General features: G+C 39.5%; 1 protein-coding gene across 1 annotated transcript; it reads left to right on the top strand.

Annotated features, from left to right (window-relative positions):
- The first annotated feature begins 593 nt into the window (after positions 1 to 593).
- Positions 594 to 21,394, top strand: USP14 (ubiquitin specific peptidase 14). Its single transcript, XM_062570210.1, has 16 exons — positions 594 to 793; positions 2,759 to 2,904; positions 3,568 to 3,600; positions 5,433 to 5,537; positions 6,952 to 7,055; positions 9,175 to 9,233; positions 11,100 to 11,230; positions 11,561 to 11,641; positions 12,401 to 12,480; positions 13,767 to 13,881; positions 15,286 to 15,351; positions 15,694 to 15,786; positions 16,703 to 16,831; positions 18,594 to 18,654; positions 20,458 to 20,565; positions 20,698 to 21,394. The coding sequence occupies exons 1-16, from the start codon at positions 778 to 780 to the stop codon at positions 20,847 to 20,849; spliced, it is 1,479 nt and encodes a 492-aa protein (XP_062426194.1). The 5' UTR covers positions 594 to 777; the 3' UTR covers positions 20,850 to 21,394.
- The last annotated feature ends 2,261 nt before the right edge of the window (positions 21,395 to 23,655 follow it).

Raw genomic sequence — 23,655 nt, 5'->3', positions numbered from 1 at the left:
CTTGCATACTTGGGGAGAAAGAGGTCCAGTATTTAGTTATGCTTTCTTGCGTACTGCAGTTACTGTTGTCTTTGGACAGCCTGCACACATTTTGTTGTTGCCTGTGGAAGCAGCTTTTCTCCCTGTGCATCACGAGTGGCTGTTTAAAGAGCAGCGTGTCCATTCCCCTAGCCAGGGCTCATAAGCAGCAGGACCCCAAGCAGCACACAGGGACCTGCCGGAGCCCCAGGCCGCCGCGACAGCCGCTGCTTCCTCCGGCGACGTCCGTCAGGCGCCTCCGCAGGGCCCTGCGCCGGGCGGCGACCGTTAGGATACGAGCTGGGGCCAAGCAGCTGTCGCGACAGGAGCCCGCTCGGCTCGACCCGACCCTTGCCCAGTGGAGTGCCCCTGGGGGGAGGGAGCCCCTCAGGCCGAGGGAGCCGTGGAGGGCGTCCGGCGCGTCGGGGCCGGCCCTCGCCACAGCGCCCGCCCCACCCGCGCGCGGCCGCGGGAAGCGAGCGGGAAGGGGGGGAGGGGCGGCCGCGAGGGCCCGGCGGCGGGGGCCGCCCCGCCCTTCCGGTGCTGCGCGCGCACCGCGCCCTGCTTCCGGCGAGCGGGCCCCGCTTGCAGCGTCATCCTCAGGGGCCGGTTTGAATGAGACCCCGAGGGCGGGGGGGCGGCTGCGTCCGAGCCGCCGCTGCCCGCTCGCCCCCGCCCCGCTAGCGCGGCTCGCCCCCGCCCGGCCCTGCCCTGCCCCCGCCCGGCCCCGCCGCGCCGCGCGGGACGCGCCCCTCCGCCATGCCGCTCTTCACAGGTGAGCCGGCCCTGCCCGCCGCGCCGCGCGGGGGGGGGGGGGGGGGGGAAGGGAGGGGCGAGGCCGTTGCCGTTGGCGCTGCCGTTACCTCCGGCGCGCCCCCCCCCCCCCTCCCCCCCACACACACGTGCGGCCTCTCCCGCCTCCCTGTGAGGGAGGGGAGGCGCCGCGGCGCGGCGGTTTGGGGCACAAAACGCCGAAGAGGCTCCCCCCTCCTCCGCCCCCTCCACTCTTCCGCTCCGCGCGTGCGGGGCTCAGCACGCGTCGGCCCCTCGCCGGGGTGCCGCGGGCTCCGGTGGGAGCCGCTCGGGGGGGTGGCGGGGCCCGCGGAGGCAGCCCGGCCGCGGCGGGGGCAGGGGCAGGGGCAGGCGCTGGTGTCGCCCTGCTGCGGCGGGTGGACGCCCTGTGGGCCGCTCCGGCAGGATGCAGCTGCGCGAGCACCGGCCCGGCACGTACTGCGTAGAATTACGCCTCGCTGCCAGCCTTTATTTTCGTTTTGTACGAAGATGAGTGCTGCTGGCTGTCAGATAAACTGCGGCTCTGCATCAGTCACTCTAAATTGAGGCTCATCTGCCTCTGCTCTTTTAAAGCTGTTACTTCTTAGATAAAACTGGGGGAATTACAGTTCTGTAAAATTGTGCTGCATCCTACTCATCTTTGTTTCCACTAGCAGAAGCTTCTAGTGAAGACTGTAAGAGGAAAGCCCCCTGCTTTCCAGTGACTTTTCAAGGAGTAGTTGCTAGTGTGTCCGTGTTTCGCAGCTCTGGCCTCTTGTAGCATTTTAGTATGTGAGGAACAGATTTTAGAAGACATCGCGCTCAGTTGCTCCCTTGTTTCACTGCTGTTTGAACTGTGGTTGGCAAACTGGGATTGTGATGCTAATAAAATAACACTTTTCCTAAATTCTTAGGGCATCCATATAAGCTGTGTTTTCCATTCAAGGTGGCAGATGTGTTAGTCTGTTTTCTTAGTTTCTATTGTTTTCAAATAACACAGTTCTCTCTTTTATTTTGGAAACTTCTGGAAATTTCAGTTGTGATCTCTGAAATAAAGACATTCATGCTCATCTCATACCTACTGTCAGTGCTGGGTTTTCAGAAACAGTGATAGTATGAACCACTTACTCTCCCCTGTGCTTAATTTAGTGACTGTGACTGTTCAAAAATGCAAAATTTAAATGTGTGCAGCAGACTTGTTCTGGGACTGAGTGGGTTGTCTTCCAAGGAAATGGCGAAGGACTTGTGGTTGGTAGACATTAAAAATGCAAAATAATAAATACGTTTAAAAAGTCAGAAGGTCAGGCAAATTAAAAGGGACTTTCTAATAGAACTAAGGAAACGCCAATAATCTGAGCTGTTATGCAGGTAACAATTCAGACTAAACCTTGGTTATCCTTCCTTAAGCACCATAAGGTTAATATTCCATTAAAAGAAAGCAGAAGGTATTTGATTTTATGGGGCCTGTCTTCATGCCTGTTTAGCATCTCACCTACCTTTGTGTGAATAATACCAGCAGCCAAAACTACAGCTATCGGAAAGTAACTTTGCCTTTAAAGAACGTAGTGCAGTTTGTCATTGAAGCAGAATGGAAATGTTATGATAAACAACTGAAAGCATACAACTGAACTTGTTTCAGAAATTTGGCTGCAGTTAACAGTACCAAGAAATTGTGAAAATTAACTTTCTAACTAGTTTTGTGAAGATTTACATAAAGAGTTTCTGCTTCTGTTTTATATGTTTGTTGCTTGCAGAGTGGCTTCTTGGTGTATATGTTGCCTTGGAAATACTATATTCTTGATGGCTGAGACACCTTACCATAAAGGTGTACCTTAACTTGGTTATTGACAAGCTTTAGAATGGAAAATTGAATGGTATAAAGACTCGAATTTAAAATACTAGTTCAATTTTAAGATTTAGATTTTTCTATGGTAGGAAATAATCTAGTTTCAAACTACTTTGTTTGCAGTTAACGTGAAATGGGGAAAAGAGAAATTCGATGGTGTGGAGCTTAACACTGATGAGCCTCCAATGGTCTTCAAAGCTCAGTTGTTTGCACTGACTGGAGTTCAGCCAGCTAGGCAGAAGGTTATGGTTAAAGGAGGAACTCTGAAGGTAGAAACCCGTGCTTGTGTATTATTTCTAACTCTTATTACAATTATAATTAGCAGTAACAGTAATTCAGCATGTTTTCTGTAGGTGATCTTTCATGGTATGTATTAAACTGACTACCGTTTTTCAGAAAGAATTCTGTATGCTCTGTTGCTTGCTACCAGAAAATACTGGCAAAGGTGTGTTGATAAATGGTTGCGAGATAGAGGGTATTGTTTTAAATCTCTATTTCACTGATTTGTACCAATATTTATTCCACTTGGTGTTTCTGTTTTGTTTTTAATGTTCAGAATCTCAGTGGAACTTTTTTTAGCTTGTTTAAGAAAAGTTTCTGCGTTGTGGGCCAGTGAAAACGAAGTAGACAGGACAGTTCTCTGGCATTTCTTGGCTGGAGACTTACCTCAGGATAATGGAATACGGACAACTTTCCTACAAAAAGATTGTTTATGTCTAAACAGCCTTAATAAGCAAAGAACCTTCCTGAAAAGTTGACTTGATTCCATTTTGTCAGACGAGGCTTCATAGTATGTTCATAATTCACCATTGTGGAGTCTTGAATGAAACACAATTGTATATTTAGAAATATATGATTAATATTAATGAAGATGCTTACTTGCTTTTTGCTGTAAGAAAACTAACTTGTCTTTTATTTCACTTCAAATATAGGATGATGACTGGGGGAACATAAAAATAAAGAATGTAAGTTTTGAGGAATAACTAAATTTTACTAATTTGATTTTATTTGGGGATTTAAACAAAGATACGAGATTTTTGCTGTTTCTATTTGAGTTAGTAGTTATTCTTTAATAGTCAAGACCTTGATGAAAAAAAATGTGTGCATTTGTCATATCTAAGTATTCTTATGAGGTCCTTACCATTGATCTGTGAGACAATTGCAGTATCTTCCTGAGCACTTTGAGTATAATTTTCTTACTTAAAAGAAGTGCTGTGCTGGATCAAAACAGCAGTCCATTTATATAATCTGTCCATGATCATAAGAGCCAGAGATGTTAGAGAGAGCTTGTGAATTTGGGCACTCTCTGTGGTCCATTGTACATGTACTCCCTCAGTATGGAAAACCAGTGCATTAGGAATGTTGGAAAGTATAGCTTTGCCTGTTTCCTTCTGTGTCAGCCTGCTGAAATTTTCTTCTATGTTAAATAGGTTTGTTTAAAAACAGCGTCATTAGTGATGGTTATTTATTAATACCCTTGAATAGTTCAAAAAGAAAACAAAAAATGAATGTTTTATGTTTCCTAACTTTGTAGTACCCTAACGGTAATCAAAAAGATTTGAGGGAAGGTGAGGTGGATTTTTTTTTTTTTTTTTTGATTTGTTTTCCTTTCTGTAGGAATCTTGTAGCTGTGTTTGGTACAGGTTTTACTTCAGTTCTTTATTAGAGCAAATTGAGCTAGGTTGCATGACTCTTACCCTTGTAATTAGTTTCCCAGCATCTATTAGTGGCCAGTGGCAATAAATTGCAGCTCTTGTAGCAGTCATTCAGCAAAAAGCCCAGTTCATGATATTCCTTTCCTTTCCTGCATACTGTAATGCTAAGAGCTGCTTTTATTGTCTTATTAATGTTTTATGCAACTTTAGGGGATTTATTTGCACTGTCAAAGCAGTTTCCATTTTGTTTTTTCGGATGGTCCCTTTTTCGTTAGCATTGTATTTTACAGGGCCATCAGGTATATTCTTCCCTTTCAGTGGGTCTTACTGTGTAGAAGTACTGTTGAAAGCTGACAAACTCCTTTGCCTTAGGCTATTATAGGAATCATGCTAACATGACTTTTTTTCTGAATATTTTCTTGCCCTCATACCTAAACCAACTCTAGTCATTTTCATTATTTTTTTGTATTTTTATTTATTTTTTTGTTCCATATCCTCAGAACTTGCTAGATCAAAGGATGGCACTTCCTTTTTCCACTTGCTTTTCAAGTGAAAAAGCAATTTCAGACTGAGAGCTGTGGTCCTACTTTCACCAACTTTCACCTGAAATATTTCTCTGGATATTTGGCCAAAGATGAGGATATTTTTGTTATGCAGAGAATTCTGAATTTGACGACTTGAGACTTCTGTTGTCTGAGAATCTCAAACATGGCAACTTTTTTCAAATTGGAAGGTAGCTGCTCAGTTGTCCAAGGTATCCTTTAAATGGGAAGGAGAAGTGTTTGCAATGAAATCTGTAAGATAGTTGATCCTTAATGGCCCATCAGGAAGGGAGCCTGCCTGAAAATTTTGCATTAGGGTATTTGTGATAGTATTTCCAATCAGGAATAATTTAACAGAGCTGTGTGTAGTTTTTTTTTTAAGTTGTCTTTTTCTTTAAAGACATTGGACTGGCTGCTTCTGTCTTTATTTTTATAGAAAGGTATAGTTTTATGAAACAGCAGTGCGATATCAATTCTGTAAAGTTAAGAGAAAGATCTTGCCCATATCTGGGAAAATACCTGAACTGTGTTATAGATTAGTTTATTTTTAAGGAAACAATTGCCCTTAAATACTAATCACTATTTTTATTGTGTTTCCAGGGGATGACCTTATTAATGATGGGTTCTGCAGATGCACTTCCAGAAGAGCCAGTTTCTCGACCTGTCTTTGTAGAAGACATGACAGAGGAACAGTTAGCTTCAGCTGTAAGCATTTTCTAAACTTTAGTCTCTTGTAAACCTTTGAATAATGTCAAATTTTTAAATACTTGTAAATACTTGCAGTTGCTTAAGTGCAAGTGGATTTTAAAATTAATGTTTATTTAGCGTTTATAGTTTCTGATGACCAGTTGCTGGCACTAATGAGAAGTGTGGAATTTAACTTCTAATTCCTATGACTAATGCTGACTTTTTGAAGCAGACAGCTTAGTAAATTGTCTAAAATAAAAATGGAATTGATAATGCTCTCAAAGACAAACTTTTATTGGCCTGGCTGTGTATTAGTATCCTGAACTCTGCCTGATTAGGAGCTCTTAGATGTACAAAATTGTTTCCTGGCTCATCACAGTTGTGAATGGAAACTAGGGCTGATTTGAGGTGGGGATTTGCAGATTTTGTTGTTGTTGTTGTGCATGCAGAGTAATAATTCTTCTATGAATATCTGTATGAAGATGGATCTGTAGCTTAGAACAGGTTATTTACTTCAATATTTAATGGCTTTCTGTGACAGCATCAGGTGAGGGATGTTCATGTATTTTGAGACAAACTTTATGTAGATTTGAGTTAACCGTGAGGCAAATGGATATAATTCAGATAACATTTTGAAAAAGTCACATTGCATTTTTCTGATTCCAGCTTTTGATATGTTGGAATTTAAGTGTCTGTAGTGATACACACATTAAAAATGGGGTAGATGGCTAACTTAATTCTCCCTTTGTAAAATAAGTGAAAGGTATTGGTATACTGTCCTATTTCAGTTTGTTTTCAGCTTTTTACAACTGACAAGTATTCAAATACATGATTTCCTTACAAAAAATGCTATTATATTGTGATTTATAGTTGTTTCTGAAACTGGTTAGTTTAATTATTATTTCACCTTCACACTTGTCAGAATTTCAGCAATGCTCAAGCTGTTCACAAAGATAAGATTGATCTGTTGTTGACTTTTGGAGAAAAGTTTAAATAAAGCTTTTTATTTCTAACTCTGAACTTTATCCCATTCAGAGTTCTTCTGAAAGCTGATTTTAATTAAACATCAGTGTTGCATACAAGTATTCATGTGGAAATTTCATGTAAAACTTCATCTTAAGGTCAAAACTTGAATAAGATTATAATTGAACTTCTTAATGCCTGCCTGCTCAGAGAATATGCTCATTAAACTAAACATGCACAGAGATAATACAAAGCATTCCTGAATGTTCTTTAAAAACACTGAATGGTGAAACAGATGAAAATAATCAGAAAATAGGTCTGGAAAGCTTCATAAAATAAAGTTTGATGGAATATGTCAGGTTTTGGGCATCTCGTGTCATTTCTTTTAATGTCAAATTATGGTACTTATACAAAAATGGTTACACATCTCTCTCGGACCTTCAAGCACCCTTGTAAATTTTTTTGGTAGATGGAATTACCGTGTGGATTGACAAACCTTGGCAACACTTGCTACATGAATGCTACAGTTCAGTGTATCCGCTCTGTGCCAGAAGTGAAAGAGGCCCTTAAAAGGTAGGATTCGGCATAAAAATATGACTAAAATGTTTTCTTTAGCTTATGAAATAGGCATTTTGTTCAGGAGTTGTTTTTATACTGCTGTGGTTTAGCATAACAATCTGTTATTCAATATATCTATTACAGATTAATGTAGCACTCCATCAAAGTTCATCGTATGGCTGTGATAATCTACTCTTTTTTTAAGACTTAAGACTGTATATTTGTTGGAGCTAGATTTTAGTAGAGAGATGTAGTTTCACCTAGTTTAAAAATCAGTTCCTATCAAGACTTGTTTAAAATACTTAGCAAGTTGCTGAACTCTTAACCCTGTTTTCTGGCATAAGTTTGAAGCGCCTTCTATATAAAGTACTGTATGAGAGTGTTGTGCCTTTGAAGGTCTTTTTTTCTTTTTCTTTTTTTTTTTTTCGTAGCTTTGTTGCATAATGTGTTTTCAGCTGTGAAATTCTAAAGTGATGGTCATCTGGTAGTTGGAGATTGGAAAGGAAGCTCTGGGATAGAACCATAGGTATTTCTGTAGTAGAGAACTACAGAAGAAGCTGGAGGTTCTGTGGATGTGGAGGGAACAGAAGACACTGATAAGATTCTGTTTAATTAGGTCTGATCATAGAATAACACTTTGTTTTGTTTTGTTATTCTGGACTGAAAGGTGGATTTTCTTTGAGAGCAATCCATGAGAAACCTGTACTAAGTGTATAAAGATCAGAGGAGGAAAAATATGCATGAAAATATGAGCTTGAACTTATTCTCCAAGTGAATCATGAGAAAACCATCAGGATTTTAAGAACTGTGAGGACTAGGTAGAGCATTGCAGTCATTACTCATGGTTAGCTTCACTCATCTGAGCATCTTCACTGCTTTCTTAATGCCTTTTTATCCAACTAGATTTTGTAGTTATTGTAAAACTAGTTACTGAAGTACTTCACTGTACATTTTTCTTTGTTCTATTAGCAAATGAACCTTGATTATTTAAACTTTGCTAACACAGGTTTATCAGCACAGAGAACCATTTTTAGAGTACTGAAACTTTGTATTTTAAAGCTTTTTTGTTGTTTTTCAGTGTCTATATATTTCCACTTAAAGGGCTCTTAAGTTTTTATATTGAATAAAAGTATTTTACAAACATGTCAAATGTCAAAACATACCCTTTAAAAGTGGCAGACTGCAATATGAGATGTGGCCTTTTTGTCTGTGGGAATGCAGACCCACAAGCAGCTACTCTGTTTTCCAGTAAACACTAAGCCTTTATTTGGCCTTCCCTGCTTAAGACGGTGTATGGCAGTGGAAGAGAGGTGAATGGACTTAAATGGGGAAGCTTACTATTTTATTTCTCATCAACTATTCTGTTACTTTCTCCAGGGGTATTTCCATTTTGGTAGCGTGAGAGGAGGAAAGTTTGCTGTTCATCCTTCATCCAGAAATGGAATAAACTGAACTTAATAAACTGAAAAAAATAAAGTAATTCTTTAGCATTCAGTCTGAGATTAAAGAAAGCATGAGGTCCTCCTTTTTTTGAAGGCTTTGAGAAAGCCCTCTGTTCCTCGTGCAGTTGTTAAAGAAACCGTTTGAGAAGTGGTAAGATGTAGTAATATGAGTGGGCCCCCACACTTTTCCAGTGTGGGAAATATCTCACCTCTGCCTATTTTGCTTCTGCTGTGGTGAGTGGATGACTGACCTCTATTTCTTTGTACTTTGTCCATAATCTATCCTTGGATGTGTTTTTGTCTCTTTAAAGAGCCTGTGGCAGATGTTTCAGAAATGGATTAGCTTTTTTGTCAACCTTTTTGCTCAATTTTTTTACAAATATGTTGTGTCTTTAGAACAAATAGGTAGGGAAGCAACAGCAATGCATCCCTACCAGGCTTCTCAGTTTGCATGTTATTTATCATCCGAAGAAAGCCAGTTCTTCTCTGCTTCCATGCAGTATTTGCAGAAGAACTGATATTTTGGTGTGAATGTGAGCAAATGTTGTCTTCAGTTACTTCAGTTTTAGTGACTGATTTCTTCTGGTATCTTTTTTTTTTAATCTGGCTGCCTCCTTTATTCATGGTTTAAAAACAGATTGCTATTCATGATCTAGTTTAATTGCATGGGAATTATTTTTCATCTCTTTTAGGTATGGTGGTGCCTTAAGAGCTTCAGGAGAAATGGCCTCTGCTCAATACATTACTGCAGGTTGGTGTTGAGGATTTTAGGCTAATGTGTAATTTCCTGCTAATTAAAGATGAAAATTGTAGTCCGAGCTCTTCAGTGCATATGTCTTAGGAATTTCAAATCTGGTAGCACTGAGGGACTCATTTTACTCTGTTACTAATGTCTTTAAAGGTTTGTCTGACCATGGCTGTGAAGTACACTTCTCTGCATATTACTTAGCTGCACACTAGGGAAGAATATAATCAAATGTGACATAGATGTGAATGCTTTATATCTACGTCTCTTTTTGCATGTAGGCATAAAGTAATTGGAATTTTCTAAAGCATACTCCTCCATTCCTTGATATATTTGTTTTATTTAGAAATATTTTAGTGACCAGTTCTTTGTTTCACTTAATGATGAGCTAACACCATACTCCTGGAATACGTATTCACTGGTATTTTTAAATATATTTTATTTGGCTGAGCATTATTAAGGTGATAGCTGATGCTTTATCACTGGTCTTAGCCTTTACCCTAAAGATTCAGATTTCATAAATACAAAAGAAAGTAGCATCTTGAAAAGGAAAGTTACTCTTTGTTGTGGTGATCTGAGTGCCCACAATGTGGGAGCTCACGATGGCCCCATATTTCCAAGCTCTAACTAGAATTCTAGTTAGACCCCTTACACTTGATCAAGGGTACTACTTGTCCACTTTTCTTTTTTTTACTCTATTTCATTGCCCCACTAAGATGCTGGGCCAGGACACTGGGATTTCTACCAGTCCATTTAAGGAAAAACAAAACAATATAAGGAAGGAAAGGTCCAGTTTGTGGGTATGCCTGCTGATCGAATTTTGGGGTGGTAAGTTCAATGGTTACTCTATACAACCATGCCTGCCCCTCCCCTTTTCACTGCCTTTACTTTGTGTCCCGTATTTTCTTTTTTAAGGTGACAGCTCTGCTTCTTAGGAGTCCTGATGGTATAAGAACTGAGATTCTTTCTTAATCTTTTAATGCTGAGCTGATCAAGAACTCCTGCATGACACTTATGGCATTTTTTTAATTGCTGTGTCATATCAGTTGTCCCTCTTCAGTGTTGAAGATATAAGGAGAGGAAGAAACTGACCTTGGTTCCTTGCAATCTTCCCTATATTCACTAGTTCGAGTTTCGTTCGTTAGTGTCTCCGCTTGTAAATTAGAGACCACGCAGACCATTGCCTACCTCACAGGGTTGTTGTGAGGGTTAACAGATGTCTCTGAAGTGGTTTGTGAATGTAAAATGTTGTAACATAAGTAGATAAGCCATATGTAGTAGTGTGTCTGGGGCTAGAGAGAAAGCCATGTGTATTGTCATGCAATCAGTAGCATTCATTGAATTGCACATAGTTATGAACTGTCTGCATGTATGCATACACATACTTGTTTTCCTGGGTGTTAAATTAAGCATGAGTATTGTCTAGAGACTGTAGTTGGAAAAAACGAAAGTATTTTTCCAGCAGTAGGTGAAACTTAAGCTGCTCTAGAGGATAGCTTGTGAGTGCCTTCTGGTTTCTGTACGTGTAGTCCTATTGTGAAAATCTTGTTCCTCAAATGTGTTTAAAATGAAATCATAAGACCTCAAGAAATGTTTTTCTGTTAGCAGCCAGGAAAGACAAGGCACTATGTGCCAGACTCTCAGAATTGTCATCTTTACGCTTGCAAAGTCATGTTCACAAATGAGATTTTAGGTGCACCTGTTATGTCACCTGGCAAGTTTAGCCCTATTGTGGAAAGATCGCATTTGACACTGTTAAATGTTCAATCTTTGAAATGTTGCTGCCATCTTACTATTCTTCTGTTAAAAACTTCCTGCCATATTTTAATTATTTTTCCACTTCTCAAAATATTCACTTACTTTTTTTTTAAGCTCTTAGAGACTTGTTTGATTCCATGGATAAAACTTCCTCCAGTATCCCACCTATCATTCTCCTGCAGTTTTTACATATGGCCTTCCCCCAGTTTGCAGAGAAAGGTGATCAAGGCCAGTACCTTCAACAGGTAAAGATTGCTCACTTAATTTGTGGTTTGAAAATAAAGTAGGAAAATATCAAAAATAGTATATTACTAGGTGAGGGCAAGAATGTGTTAAAAGTTTCTTTCACTCGTGAAAGTAAGCAGTTCTTTTTATCTTAGAGATGTATTTGCTTTTGTGTTGTGTAGAAAAGTTGAATGTAATCTCAAGTGCCAACATTAAAAATGTGCTGGAATAGGAAGGAATTCTTAATTAAGAAATCCTTGCATTTTACATTTGTGAACATTGATGCTTTTAATGCTGCTTACTAAATAATATCACTGAAAGTCAAATTTAATGTTCTTTTTCCTTCCTAGGATGCCAATGAATGCTGGGTGCAGATGATGAGGGTACTACAACAGAAGCTGGAAGGCATAGAAGGTGATACAGTTATGGAGGTAATTGTAGACTTACTCTAACCAGAATTAAGATTCACAATATCACCTGTATTTTTGCCACAGTAATCAGTTTTGTGAGTTATTTAGGATGTCTGTATACTCCAGTAAGTGAAATTGCTTCCTGTAGTACAGATAGCACTGTGCTATGTCAGCTGTACTCTGGAATGTGCCATAGGAAGACTGTCCCTCTGGGCCTTGCATGGCCTGTTTTGAACCAGGCCAGCAGTGACTCTGAACATGCAGTAGCTGGCCCAGATAACCTGCCAATTTAGCACATCAGAACTTGTTTCTGAAAAAGCATCCCCATGCTACAGCATTCTTAGCTACATGAATGCCGTTTTAAACAAAGAACTAACAATCAATCTGATTAAAAAAAAATCCTGTAAGTTTTTCCAAGACTTTACCAGACTGAATCTCTTTCTCCAAGCAGTCATCTGGAGAGTTTTGATAGTGGCAAGGATCTGATAAATCTATCTTAAGGCATAGAGCCAGCCTAACCTTGTGGCAGGGGTGGGAAAATTTTTTGATTGAAATGTCACTTGCTAATATGCTTTGAGATAGCTTTAACAGCAGTGCTGTAAATATGTTGTTTTAAAACACTGTGTGTGGAGATTAACTAGGAGAAAATGTTAGTATATAAGTGTGAAGGATTTCACTTTTAGAAGAATTGAAGAACTTTAAGAATTAAAAATTTTTGTGTGTAAAGAAGACTTCTTATATGCTATTTAAAGTTACAGCATAAGAGAATTTGTTTTACAGACAGACTCTGGAGCTACAGCAGCAGCTTCTAAAAAGAAGAGTTTAATTGATCAGTTCTTCAGCATTGAATTTGAAACAGCGTATCCTAAAGACTAAGGCAAGACGTAAAGAATGATAATGATTTAGTACTTTAGGAGTTGAGTGCCAGGAGAATGAAAAACATAATCCAAAATAGCATAAAAGTAAAGGTTTTTGTCAGGGAAGTGGGGGAGATGATGTATTGCAGGAGTATACAAAAGTTAAAATTAAGATCAGGTATACTTTGAGAGAGAGGCAGATGCAGGGAGGAGGAATGGTAATGGAAATTTACAGCAAGAAAAATACTTAGTTTAAATGTCAAGTTTTCCTCCCCAGAGAAGATTTGCAGTTACCCGCTTCGGGGATGCCGAGACAGTTTATAGCTTATCCAAATAAAAGTAAATGTCTTCCAATATAGCCTTTCTTCGGCTAGTTACAGAAGTGTTGCTGATAAACTTAGCAACATGCCGGAATGTGGATGGAGGATGGCTTGATACAAGATTGAGTTGTTAAGAAGTAAGTCAACTGAACGCAGATGAGTAAGAAGTTAATTCAGCTGATCAGCTGACAACTTTCAAGCAGATGACCCCGTGGTACCCATCTGTCATCCCAAGCATTGTTCTGTGTTCTTCCACCTCAGAATCCTGGCCATAGATAAACTGACTGTCACTTTTCAGAAAGAATTATACTGTGGACTTTTCCCTTTTAAGAGAAGGAATCATCTTTTAAGATGAAGTGGTATATCTCAATGTGTGGTAGTAATTGTGAGTAAAGGCCTTTCTCTCTCTCCCTGTGTTGTGGTGATTGTGATCCCTGAAGTAGTTGGGAAAGGCAGAATGAGTAGTGGAGAGGGAGGAATGGTGCTTTAGGCCAGTGGCAGTAGGAAAAGGACAGATGAAAAGCAGGGGAGGGAGGATGTGCATGGCCTAAAGAAATAGGAAGTCTAGGCAGCAGCGGGACTAGAACTTTAGTAATTATAAACAACTAATGTAATGTTGCAGGGGTCTTCTAAGGTTTGATGCTGGCAGCCAATTAGTATCATCAGTATCCTACGGAAAGATGAAAACCAGGCAGGCTTTGCAAGCTTAAATGGTGACTGAAGAACTTACCTTAGTATGCCCTCTGCCTCAGCTACCACTCATCATTAGATATACAAGAATGATTTATTATTCAGGTAGGGCTATTCAGTGTTTCAAATCTTTGTTTTTATACCAAGAGAAGTAAAAGTACTGTTGATGCACAAGCACAGGATTATATTACTTGAATTCCTGTGCTGTGCAATGTATCTTTCTACCTAGAATGGTAGTTCAGCTCTTGGTGCATGATGATTTTCCTTAATTTTGTGAAGCATGAAATGTACAGAAGCTGAAGAAGAGGAGGTGACTAAAGGAAAGGAGAATCAACTTCAGCTTAGTTGCTTTATCAATCAAGAAGTGAAATATCTGTTTACAGGACTAAAATTGGTAAGCCATTACAACTTCTTTTTTGTTTAATTAGACATTCTAAATTGCCTGTTTTTTTTCTCTCTCTCTGACTTGGAATTGGCATCTGTTTTCCAAGCTTTACTCCATATCTTCTTCAAGATTTTTTTGAGGTGTTGCAAAGAAGATGGAAGTGAAAATGAATTGTGTATTAATGTAAAGTAGAATTCAAAATATTCCCCCCCCCCCCCTTTGGACCCCAACAGGGTCTTCCCCATGCAGTTATCCAGCTGTAAGCCAATTTACTGTGGTTTTAATTTTAACAGAAACTATTTGTTCAGTGGGTTTACACTCCAGACTGTAGCAATATTGTGATTTAAGCACTCTGTAGTTGGTTCCAAAAAAAAACCCAGAAGCCAGTTGTACAATAGTGTGATATTTTCATTGCTGTGTTCATAAGAAATAGAGGTGATGAAACAAATAATCTTAAATTTGATTTTGCGGTTTTTTTTGTGTGTGTTAAATTTTCCAGGACACATTATGATCTTTATACTGACTGTTTGAATAGGATTTCTTAAAGTAGTCTGTGCTTTTTGGTATGCATTTCTCAGTTTTTGTTTTCTGTAACATCTGAAGTAGCAAGGAGAGGAGCTGCTAAAAAAAACCTTAATTGTAGCTGCTATTACAGAGCATTAGTATAAAAGTAGAGATGGAAGCAGTGTTCTAGTTTGTATGGGATTGGACCAACTTCCGTGGCTCTCAGTTAATCTTTCTATTACTAGTAATAGAATTTAGAAGGAAAAAGTGAGATAGAATTGTAAACATTATGTGCAAATTGTAAACATTATGCAAAAAGACACCTCTTCCAGATCAGAAAAGATCTTCCAGAATTCATATGCTGGATTGCCTGTAGCAAGAAGGTCACAACAGTAACAGCCAGGCCAGTCTTTCCCTGGGTTTGGAAAGGTCCCTGGAAGTTCACCAGCAGAATATCACCATCTGTCTGCTTGTTTACTGCTGTGTCTCCTTTTCCAAAGGCCAACTAAAAGACTGAGACTTAAGAAGTGTGCAAATATTGCTGTTTCAAGAAAATTTAGATTGTTCTTTTTTTTTCTTGTGTCCCAAGCATGCTTTGATGCGTTTATAACTAAGTAAAGATACTTCATTTGTGAAGTGCAGCTTTCTTGCAGAGTAAAAATTTCTGAATTTTCTGCAAAGAGAAACATTTGTTAGTATTGTTGGAGATCATGAATGACCATGGAGCTGAACAAGTAAACGTTCATGGTCTTTGTGCCAAGGAATTCCAAAATTCTCTAAGGTGTAATGACTGATAGCAACAGGTAGAATAGATTGGCAGAACAAGATTTAGATTGTGGTCTGTTTATCCACGCTGTACTTTTCTTTAAGCTATGTGCTTTATAATTAATCAAATCTTTTTATTTATAGCGTCTTCAAGAGGAAATCACCAAACTCTCTCCAACCTTGCAGAGAAATGCACTCTATATCAAATCTGTGAGTGGTGCTCCTGCTGATATTTTTATATTTCTTTTCACTTCTGTCAGTTTTCTGTCCCAAAGCACCAAGTTACTGCTGGAGCAGCATGTGATTTATGTTTGTAAAGCATCTAGATATCCAGTACCAAGAAATTGAAGACTAGAGGTTGAAATTTATTTCTTTGAATACAGTACTATACAGAATTTCAAGATGGAAGTTGTTGTTGTGTTCTTATTATTCTTATATGTTTGAGTATAAATCTATTTCAAGAGTAGCCTGTAGTTTAGGATGAACAGTGTTTAAAGTATAAATGATCTGTGAATATCTGAAGTAACAGCTTCTAAATTTTTTTTTTTTTAGTCTAAGATTAGTCGCTTGCCAGCGTATCTGACTATTCAGATGGTTAGATTTTTTTATAAAGAGAAAGAATCTGTGAATGCCAAAGTTCTTAAGGTGAGTAACAGTTTCCTGCATATTAAAGCTTAATCCTTCTTTATGCTTTTCAATCATTTTTTTTATTAGAGGTAGATGGCTAGTACTTGCAAGTTATCTATACTTTAGTGTTTGCTTTTTTATTGCATTAATAGTACAGCTTCTTTGCTTGAGTACAAAACAGCTTTGTTACCAGTTGTGATGATGTGTGGCAAACAATGCTACCAAAGTAGACTCTGAGAGTTTTTTGGTGAGGGAGAGAAGTTAAGTTGCTCCAGTGTTGACAGGATTTATTTATTTATTTGTTTAACCAGAGAATATTTAAGGGAGGAGAGGGTCTTGTTTTCAGTCCCCAAACTGCTCTGTAGTTGATGAGAAAATGTTTATTCTCATAAACACTTCCTATATTAGTTGTTTTAATTGTCTTGTTTTCTGACAGGCAAATACAAGAATCAGTTGCAAGCAGCTATATGTTCAGTTTTGCTTTCCTTTGGGCTGGCCGCTAGAACCTCATAGGTTGCCCTGAGAGAATCATGAGAGATGATGACTGTTCTTTACAAAGACAAGCAAAAGAATAGAGAGTGAAGCATTTTAGCTATTTTAGAAGACTGCTCAAATAACTTACATTGGCATTTTTGCATGTATAGTCATTCTACCTGCATTTTTTTCCTTAGATCTGTGTATAAATGTTTATATTGAATGTAGCAGTTTAAGACAGTTTCTGTTTTTTCAGAGTTAGATATTGTCCTTTAAAAATACTGTAGCCTTTAGTTAAGTACTGGCAGCAAGTGTTATTTTATATGCTTCAGTAGATCAAGTTCTCATAAATACGATTTAGTTGCATTTAATTGGACTTGGTGATGTGCCTTTCAGTGGAAGAATGCTTTAATGTGGAATTCCAATGATGCTAATAAACTTTATGCTTTTTTCTTCACAGGATGTTAAATTTCCTCTTATGCTGGATGTGTATGAGTTGTGTACGCCAGAACTTCAGGAAAAAATGGTTTCTTATCGATCAAAATTCAAGGACCTAGAAGACAAAAAAGTCAATCAGCAGCCAAAGAATGTAAGTCTCCTGACACTTTCTGGACCATTTAGATTAATATATTATTCCAAATAAGAGTTGTACACCTGAAATTCTTTTAAACAGATCTGTGTACTGATACTGTGGGCCACAACATTACATACTTTTTCCTGTGTGTCTTTTAGTCTAATCTGATTCCTCTCTCATGTTCCCTGTAAGATCTCTGTACAAGCATTTTCATGCCCTAATCAGAATTGTATGTTGGTGAACTGAATAAGGTTACTGATGGTGTAAAATGGTCTTTGGTTTCACGTGTTGATACGCTTGAGCAACTTAAAACCAGTTTGCTTACATTAGCTTAGATATCAGTTGATCGCAATCAATGTTTAAAATGTTCTGCTTGAAAAATAGTGAGCTTGGCTGTCTTCCTTAAAATACTTTTTCCTGAAGTTCAAGGAGACTCTGACTAGATCCCTGGTGAGTCTGCCTGGGTTGTTAGGGGCAGTAGGAGTATAGAACCGTGCAGCTGGCTTGCATGATCGTCTACTTGTGTACTTCGTATTAGTAGTGAAGCTGGTGCAAAGCACCGGTTCTTCTGTGTGCAGACTTTGGGGACCTTCTTCAGGTTGCCAGAAATTTGTAGAGAATAAATAGTCTTTTGTGGGGAAGTCTGCTGAGAATTCAAATGTATATGAGAAAAGTATGGATAGCTCACTTTTGCATACATTAAAATTTATGTATGTGTATATATAAAATACACACTTATTTTCTCTATATTACATCTATGTAGATATACGTACATAAAAATACACATTTTTTTTCATTCAGAAATCAAAATTAAATAGTTACTACAGGTGCAGGTTTCACAGGATACCAGTAAGGACTACAGCAAATATGACTTCCTAAAATATATTACTTTCTCATTAGCACTCCAACTCCTTGATATTGAACTTAGCTCTGTTTCATGAATTTTCATGAATGCAATATTTCTTCTTGGTATGACTGGATGAAATAGTGGCAGCACATTACAGCTTACCTTGGACAACTTTGTTTTCCCCCTTACTTTAAAAACCAAAATGTCATCAAAGACATCACTTACATTTTTATGTAAGAGTATACCTATTTTCTGCTCACCAACTTGAAAGGGGAAGGTACTGCCACTTGTCTAACTGATTACGTTCAGGATGTATGTACTAGTGAGCTAAAAGACAATACTGTTTTAAAACCATTTTTAAGTGGTTTTGTCTGCTTCCCTGTCTTGCACATTATAAAATTGACTGGCCTTTTCTTTATGAAGAAAAAAGGTAAACAAACTCAAAACTTTGTTCTGGCCATTGTTTGGTAGCCTTTTCCTGTCCTGTTTCTTGGCATTCAAGTGGATTTATCTTGAATAAGGCTTACATCTCGTATAGACAGCATGGAGAGAGGGCTATTTTAAAACAGAATGAATTGGCACTTAGAATCTGCCTCCTGTATCTTGATTGTTTCTACTGCTAGGAAGTCTCTAACAAGTAGTAAAACCTTCCATTGCAGGATCCTTTTGGTGTTCCAGGCCTGTCAGTGTGCTGGGTAACATGTGCTAAAATGGTTACATATTTGCTTTAAAAAGTAATTTTGTTTATATTAGGGCTTTTGAGGTCCAGGTGGAAATACTGTAATGGAACCTGTTTCAAGCTTACAAGCTTGAACAACAAAAAGGTTAGGCTTACAAGTGTCTTACAGAAGAACAGAGTTGGTATTTGATATGTCTGTAGTAAAGCTTTTTCAAAACTACTCCACAGTAATTCATCATTCTCTTTTCTAGTCTAGTAAGAGTGATGGTGCACAGAAAGAAGTTAAATATGAACCATTTTCTTTTCCTGATGGTGAGTACTGGGAAGTATACCTCTTGCTGAAGTGGACCTTATAGTAGGGATGTTTTGAGAACTGCCCCCCTTTTCGTAATGCCTATGAAAATTCATTCTCAAAAACTGTCAGAACTGTAAGGAAGGGGCAGGTTAAACTGTTTAAAACGCTGTTGAGGTAGTCAAAGACCTTATTGTCATCTGTGGGATAAGTTATAAATATATGGAAAATGTGCACATCCAGAGATATTTGCATGTTATGTGCAATTGTGTTGTAAGTATTGTTGGCAGTGGCAGAAAGATGAAACAAAAACAAAAAAACTAAGCAGGACTTTTACTTGCTATGGTGGTGTTATTGGCTAATGGATCTGGGGGGCTGGGAGCCTGGGTTCCAGCAGTAAAAAGTTCCTCAAGGCAGTGAGTTTGTTTACACAAGTTCTTGCAACCTTTTGCTCTATTTTGGGGGGTGGCAGTGTGTTCCGCGCACGATCAGGGGCGAGCAAGGCCGGTTGGTGGTAGAGCAGCCAGGTTGCTTGGTATTAACGGAGAACTTCCGCTGTTCTGGAGGGAACAGTTACCAGCTGGAGCTGCTTGTAGATCACAGCACATGACCAGGCTTATGACTCCTGACCTTGCACAGTTCCTGGCAACGTGTGAGCTCTGCTCGCCTGTTTGACTTCTTGATGCTACGGCGTAGCCCACCCAGGTTCCCTCACGCGTGTGCTCGCTGTATTGCCAAGCTGTTGACTGAAGTGCAAAAATCTCGGTTTTCTAAAAGCTTCAATAAGGGTGCTTTTCGTCTGGTGCTCACAAATTATCAGTGGGATTTTTGCTGCAGTACAAGCTCTGAAGTTAAATTTCTGAGGCAGTAGCCACAGTGAGTGATGCCACATATTATCTACTCTTCTGTAGAGTAGATAATTATGCTGTAATTCTGAAAGTTTCCATGTTTCAGTCCAAATTCATGATGAAAAGAGATGTGGGACTCTTAAAATACTTTCAGTAGCTTACTGAAAAAACAACTGTGAAAATAGTTTCCAAAACTAATGTGTACGAAGGAAACAAGTCGTCTTTTCAAGTGTGATACGCTGTTGAGGTTAGTTCGGTGGACATAGTCTGCTTCTAAGATGTTTTAAAACAAGTAACTTGTTATTCTTCCTTTAGTGCAAAGCTGCTTTCTTCAGAGCTCAGTGCTGAGGATGAATGATACTGCCCAAAAATGATCCTGAAGATCCTGCTTATCCAAATTGTTACAGTTCAGTGCTTTGTCAGAGGTGTGATGCACCATCTTAGAGGCAATAGGGAACACTGACTAGCTTAAGCACACAGTGAAGTGCTGAGAAATGCAGCTAAGACACAGCAGGGACTGTAAGACCCTTCTTTAGTACCCTCATTCTGAATTAGCCAAGTTTTTTCTATTCTTTAGGGTGTCCTGACCATCTAGGTTTTCTCTGCATAGCCTAATAGAACTAACTGCCAGAGAGGTTGATCTCTCTACTCAGGTATTCTCAGCACTACTGCTGTACAGCATGTGCTCAGTGCTGACTGACTGTACATCAACAGTTTAATGCTTTGGGCTTACTGTATTTGCATTTCACCCAATATGCATATTTACATTTATATACACAGTATCCTCCAGGGGGCATGGCTGAAAGCCACTGCTCTTAGTTCGTAATGACTTAGAATCAAGCTGTAAATGAGACTTTTCACAGCTACAACAGTACAGTAGGTCTGATGCATCTTTCATCTGCATGTGCTGTTAGAACAGCTAAAACGCTTCATGCAAGTCTTGCATAACTTTTTTTTTTTTTCCCTGTCCTTCAGATACTGGTTCTAATAACTGCGGCTATTATGACCTGCAGGCGGTGTTAACACATCAAGGCAGATCAAGTTCTTCTGGGCATTATGTGTCCTGGGTTAAAAGGAAACAAGGTAATAAAACCCAAGCAAATGAAAAAGCACTCTTTCTCTAAAGAACCTAGCTGTAAAGAGTGCTTAAGGAGCTGCTAAACCTGCTAATCTTACGTACCTAAATTGCTAATAATTCTGTTGTCTGTCTTGCAGATGAATGGATTAAATTTGATGATGACAAAGTCAGCATTGTTACACCGGAGGATATTTTGCGGCTATCCGGGGGTGGAGACTGGCATATAGCTTATGTTCTACTCTATGGGCCTCGCAGAATTGAAGTAATTGAAGATGAAGCTGAACAGTAGTCTTCAGTTTTAGTCATTCTGCCTAGGTGTGAAATAAATGTTGATTACTGATCACTTTAACCCCGGAGCTTTAGCAAGTGGATACATATTTTGTGAAGAGGGTTATTGTTTAAAAACTGATCTATGTACCAATTAGTCACTGCTGGACTGGATGCCCACTGTGGTGGTGACAATACTTAAAATAGCTTTAATGTCTTGCGGAAGATAATTTTTTTTAAAATGAGCCCCCTTCCCCTCTAATGTCATCAAGTATTTATTACACACCTATTCTCACATTTGTTACTCTTGCATGGTTTATACCACAGTTCAGTAGCTGTCCATTCTTTGCCTTTACCTGGCAGTTTTGTCAGGAAGGTAGAAGTAAAACTGTTGCCTCATTGCGTAACTCAGTGCTGCTGCCCATAGCCAACAACCATGGCTACAATCAAGTATTTTGTCCAGCCTGACCTGCTGATTCAGTCTGTTCTGTTGCTGGCATTTCATGACTTTAAAATAAATTGTGATCAATAACAATGTGTCTCCATTAAAAAATGGCTGTGTCTTGATAGCATAGTTAGCATGTGTTTGTCTTTTTAATACGTAGCCACTACTGAGCTGTGTGTCTCACAGCAGTAGCTGGCAGCTACTAATGGTCTTAAATCCTTACACTGTTTTGGATTTTTTAAAGCTCGTGCCATGGCCCTTTTCTCATACAGAAGTCTGGTATGATCTGGAAAATTGAGATTCTCTTACAGTAATTTCTGTTCTTTTCTCCATGGGGATGTAGCAGAAGTGAGCAATTGTGAGGCTGAAGTAATAAAGCATCGCTGTTAGCTACAGGCCGAAAGCACTAGGACATGAACAGCTAGTTCAGTTCAACTGCATCGGGGATTTGATTTCTAATATGTGCTCTAGTCCCTCATGGGAGAGCTGTACTAGTATTAGTCCATATTTGTATGAAATAGCTGAATTGCATCTTCATCAACACTGACTCTACTGTGAGTTTAGCTGTGCCTCACATGCTCACCCTTTCTAGGGGCAGCGACTTGATGACATGAACTATGAACTTCACAAATAGGTTTTTTTAATCTTATTTCTATTGATGATTGTTTTACTGTCTCTTTTATGGCACAGCTTCCAATGTGAGTATACAAAAAGCCTAAGGGTGTTTTTTAAAAAAGAAAAAAGTTTTGTTTAAAGGCAAGTTTTACTACCATCTCATTGAGGAAGCCCCAGTGCAGTACTAGATCTCTTTCTGTGTACACCACACAAATGGTTCAGGTTCCTCTTTGTTTTCAGAGGCTTTTTCTGTCTGCTGTTAGGAGAGAGCTGGAGTTGCTGGTTTGAGGAACTACATTCTCCGTCTTGTGTTCCTATAATTAGTGCTTGCTCTCAAAACTTACTGTAGGCAGTCGAAAAATGCCTGCTGCCAGACTTTAGTTCAGCCTTCTGATCTAAGCAACTGTTCTGAAAAGGGAACAAGTACCAGCTGCATGACCTACCTCTATGAAATAAATAAGTCTTTATTACTGGTCATAGCTGGATTATTAAAAAAAAATGTTACCTCTTTTTCCGTATCAGAAAGTACTTCCTATCTTCCCCCCCCCCCCTTTTTTGCTTTTTTTTTGTCCTCCTAATTTTGAGATTGTGCTCTTGTCTGGGAAAAGATACTCTAAATAAATTCCTTCAAAAAAACTCTAGGAGAAGCATAAATTATTAGAACATAAATTGATTTATCATCTCAATTTCCCGTGGAGTTTACCTTTTTCCAGTGTGTCAAACTGCAGCCCTTATCTGCGTCACCGGGAGAGCGGGTGTAAACATTCGGTATCTCTCCCCTGGAGGTGCTTATTCCCATCCTTCTGTTGGAGGGCCAGGCCAGGGCAGTCGCACCTTCCTGACACTCTGCTGAATAAACTGCTGGAGGCAGAAGACAGACGCACTTCTCAGTATAGAGAGAGATACTCACAAGGCTGCTTCTGGGTCAGAGAAAGGGACCAAATCCAAACTAGACAACAGCCTAGTGCCAAGATCCCTTATGTTGAACATCAGTGCTGAGACTGCAGTTCACACCTGAAGAATCAATAACATAAACCACCAGAAGAGAGGTTCCCACTTTCGTTTCCTCGTGCAGCCTCCCCACTCCCCGGGTTCCTCAGCATCAAGAAGGCAGTGATCAGATAGGCAATGCTCATTTATTTCAGTACTGGAATAGGGTTCTCCCCCCCCCCCCATGTCCTTCCTCCCCCAGTACTTCAGGTAGAACCTGCAGATATTAATACCATGCTATTGCTCAGATCCAGTAGGAGGCTGCAGCTCCAAGTGCGGAAACCCAGCTTCACCTCAGAGCCGCTGTCACCCCCACACCTCAGGCTGTGCCCAGGCCCCTTAATCAGTGACATCTTTGTCCATCTCTCAAACGCTATGGTGAGAGCTATGATCCCTTCCTCCTCCCCCACCCCCCCCAAAAAAAATAATAATAATCATGCCAATACACAACATTCCTAGCAACCTGCATTTGAAATGCAGCAATTATTTTGCCACATTATTTTTCCTACTGCTCCAAGTCTGGCTGACAACACCAAGTCTTGCCTTCAGATTTAAAAACAAACACTGGAGCCTTGGAATGGTCAGACCTGTGCTCTAGCACCAGTTTTTAGTTTGTTAGAAACTTGCTCAAAGAGAAAGAGCTGATGCACTTCAGTTTCACATACCTACTGCACGAAAAACTTCATGTATTTTCATTTTCCTGCCTAATTTCCTTGAGCATCCCATTTATTTGCAGTGTGAGATACAGACCTAACTTGTATTATTTCCAGCAGTCCAC

Source organism: Rhea pennata, chromosome 2 (genome assembly GCF_028389875.1).
Source record: "Rhea pennata isolate bPtePen1 chromosome 2, bPtePen1.pri, whole genome shotgun sequence".
Classification (NCBI taxonomy): Eukaryota; Metazoa; Chordata; class Aves; order Rheiformes; family Rheidae; genus Rhea; species Rhea pennata.
This window is presented reverse-complemented; position numbering and strand designations above follow the sequence as displayed.

Excerpts from the sequence above, each read along its gene's own strand:
- USP14 (XM_062570210.1), top strand. Across the intron at positions 2,905-3,567 it reads TTAAAGGAGGAACTCTGAAG|GATGATGACTGGGGGAACAT; the intron begins GTAGAAACCCGT and ends CTTCAAATATAG. Across the intron at positions 12,481-13,766 it reads AGCATTGAATTTGAAACAGC|CATGAAATGTACAGAAGCTG; the intron begins GTATCCTAAAGA and ends AATTTTGTGAAG.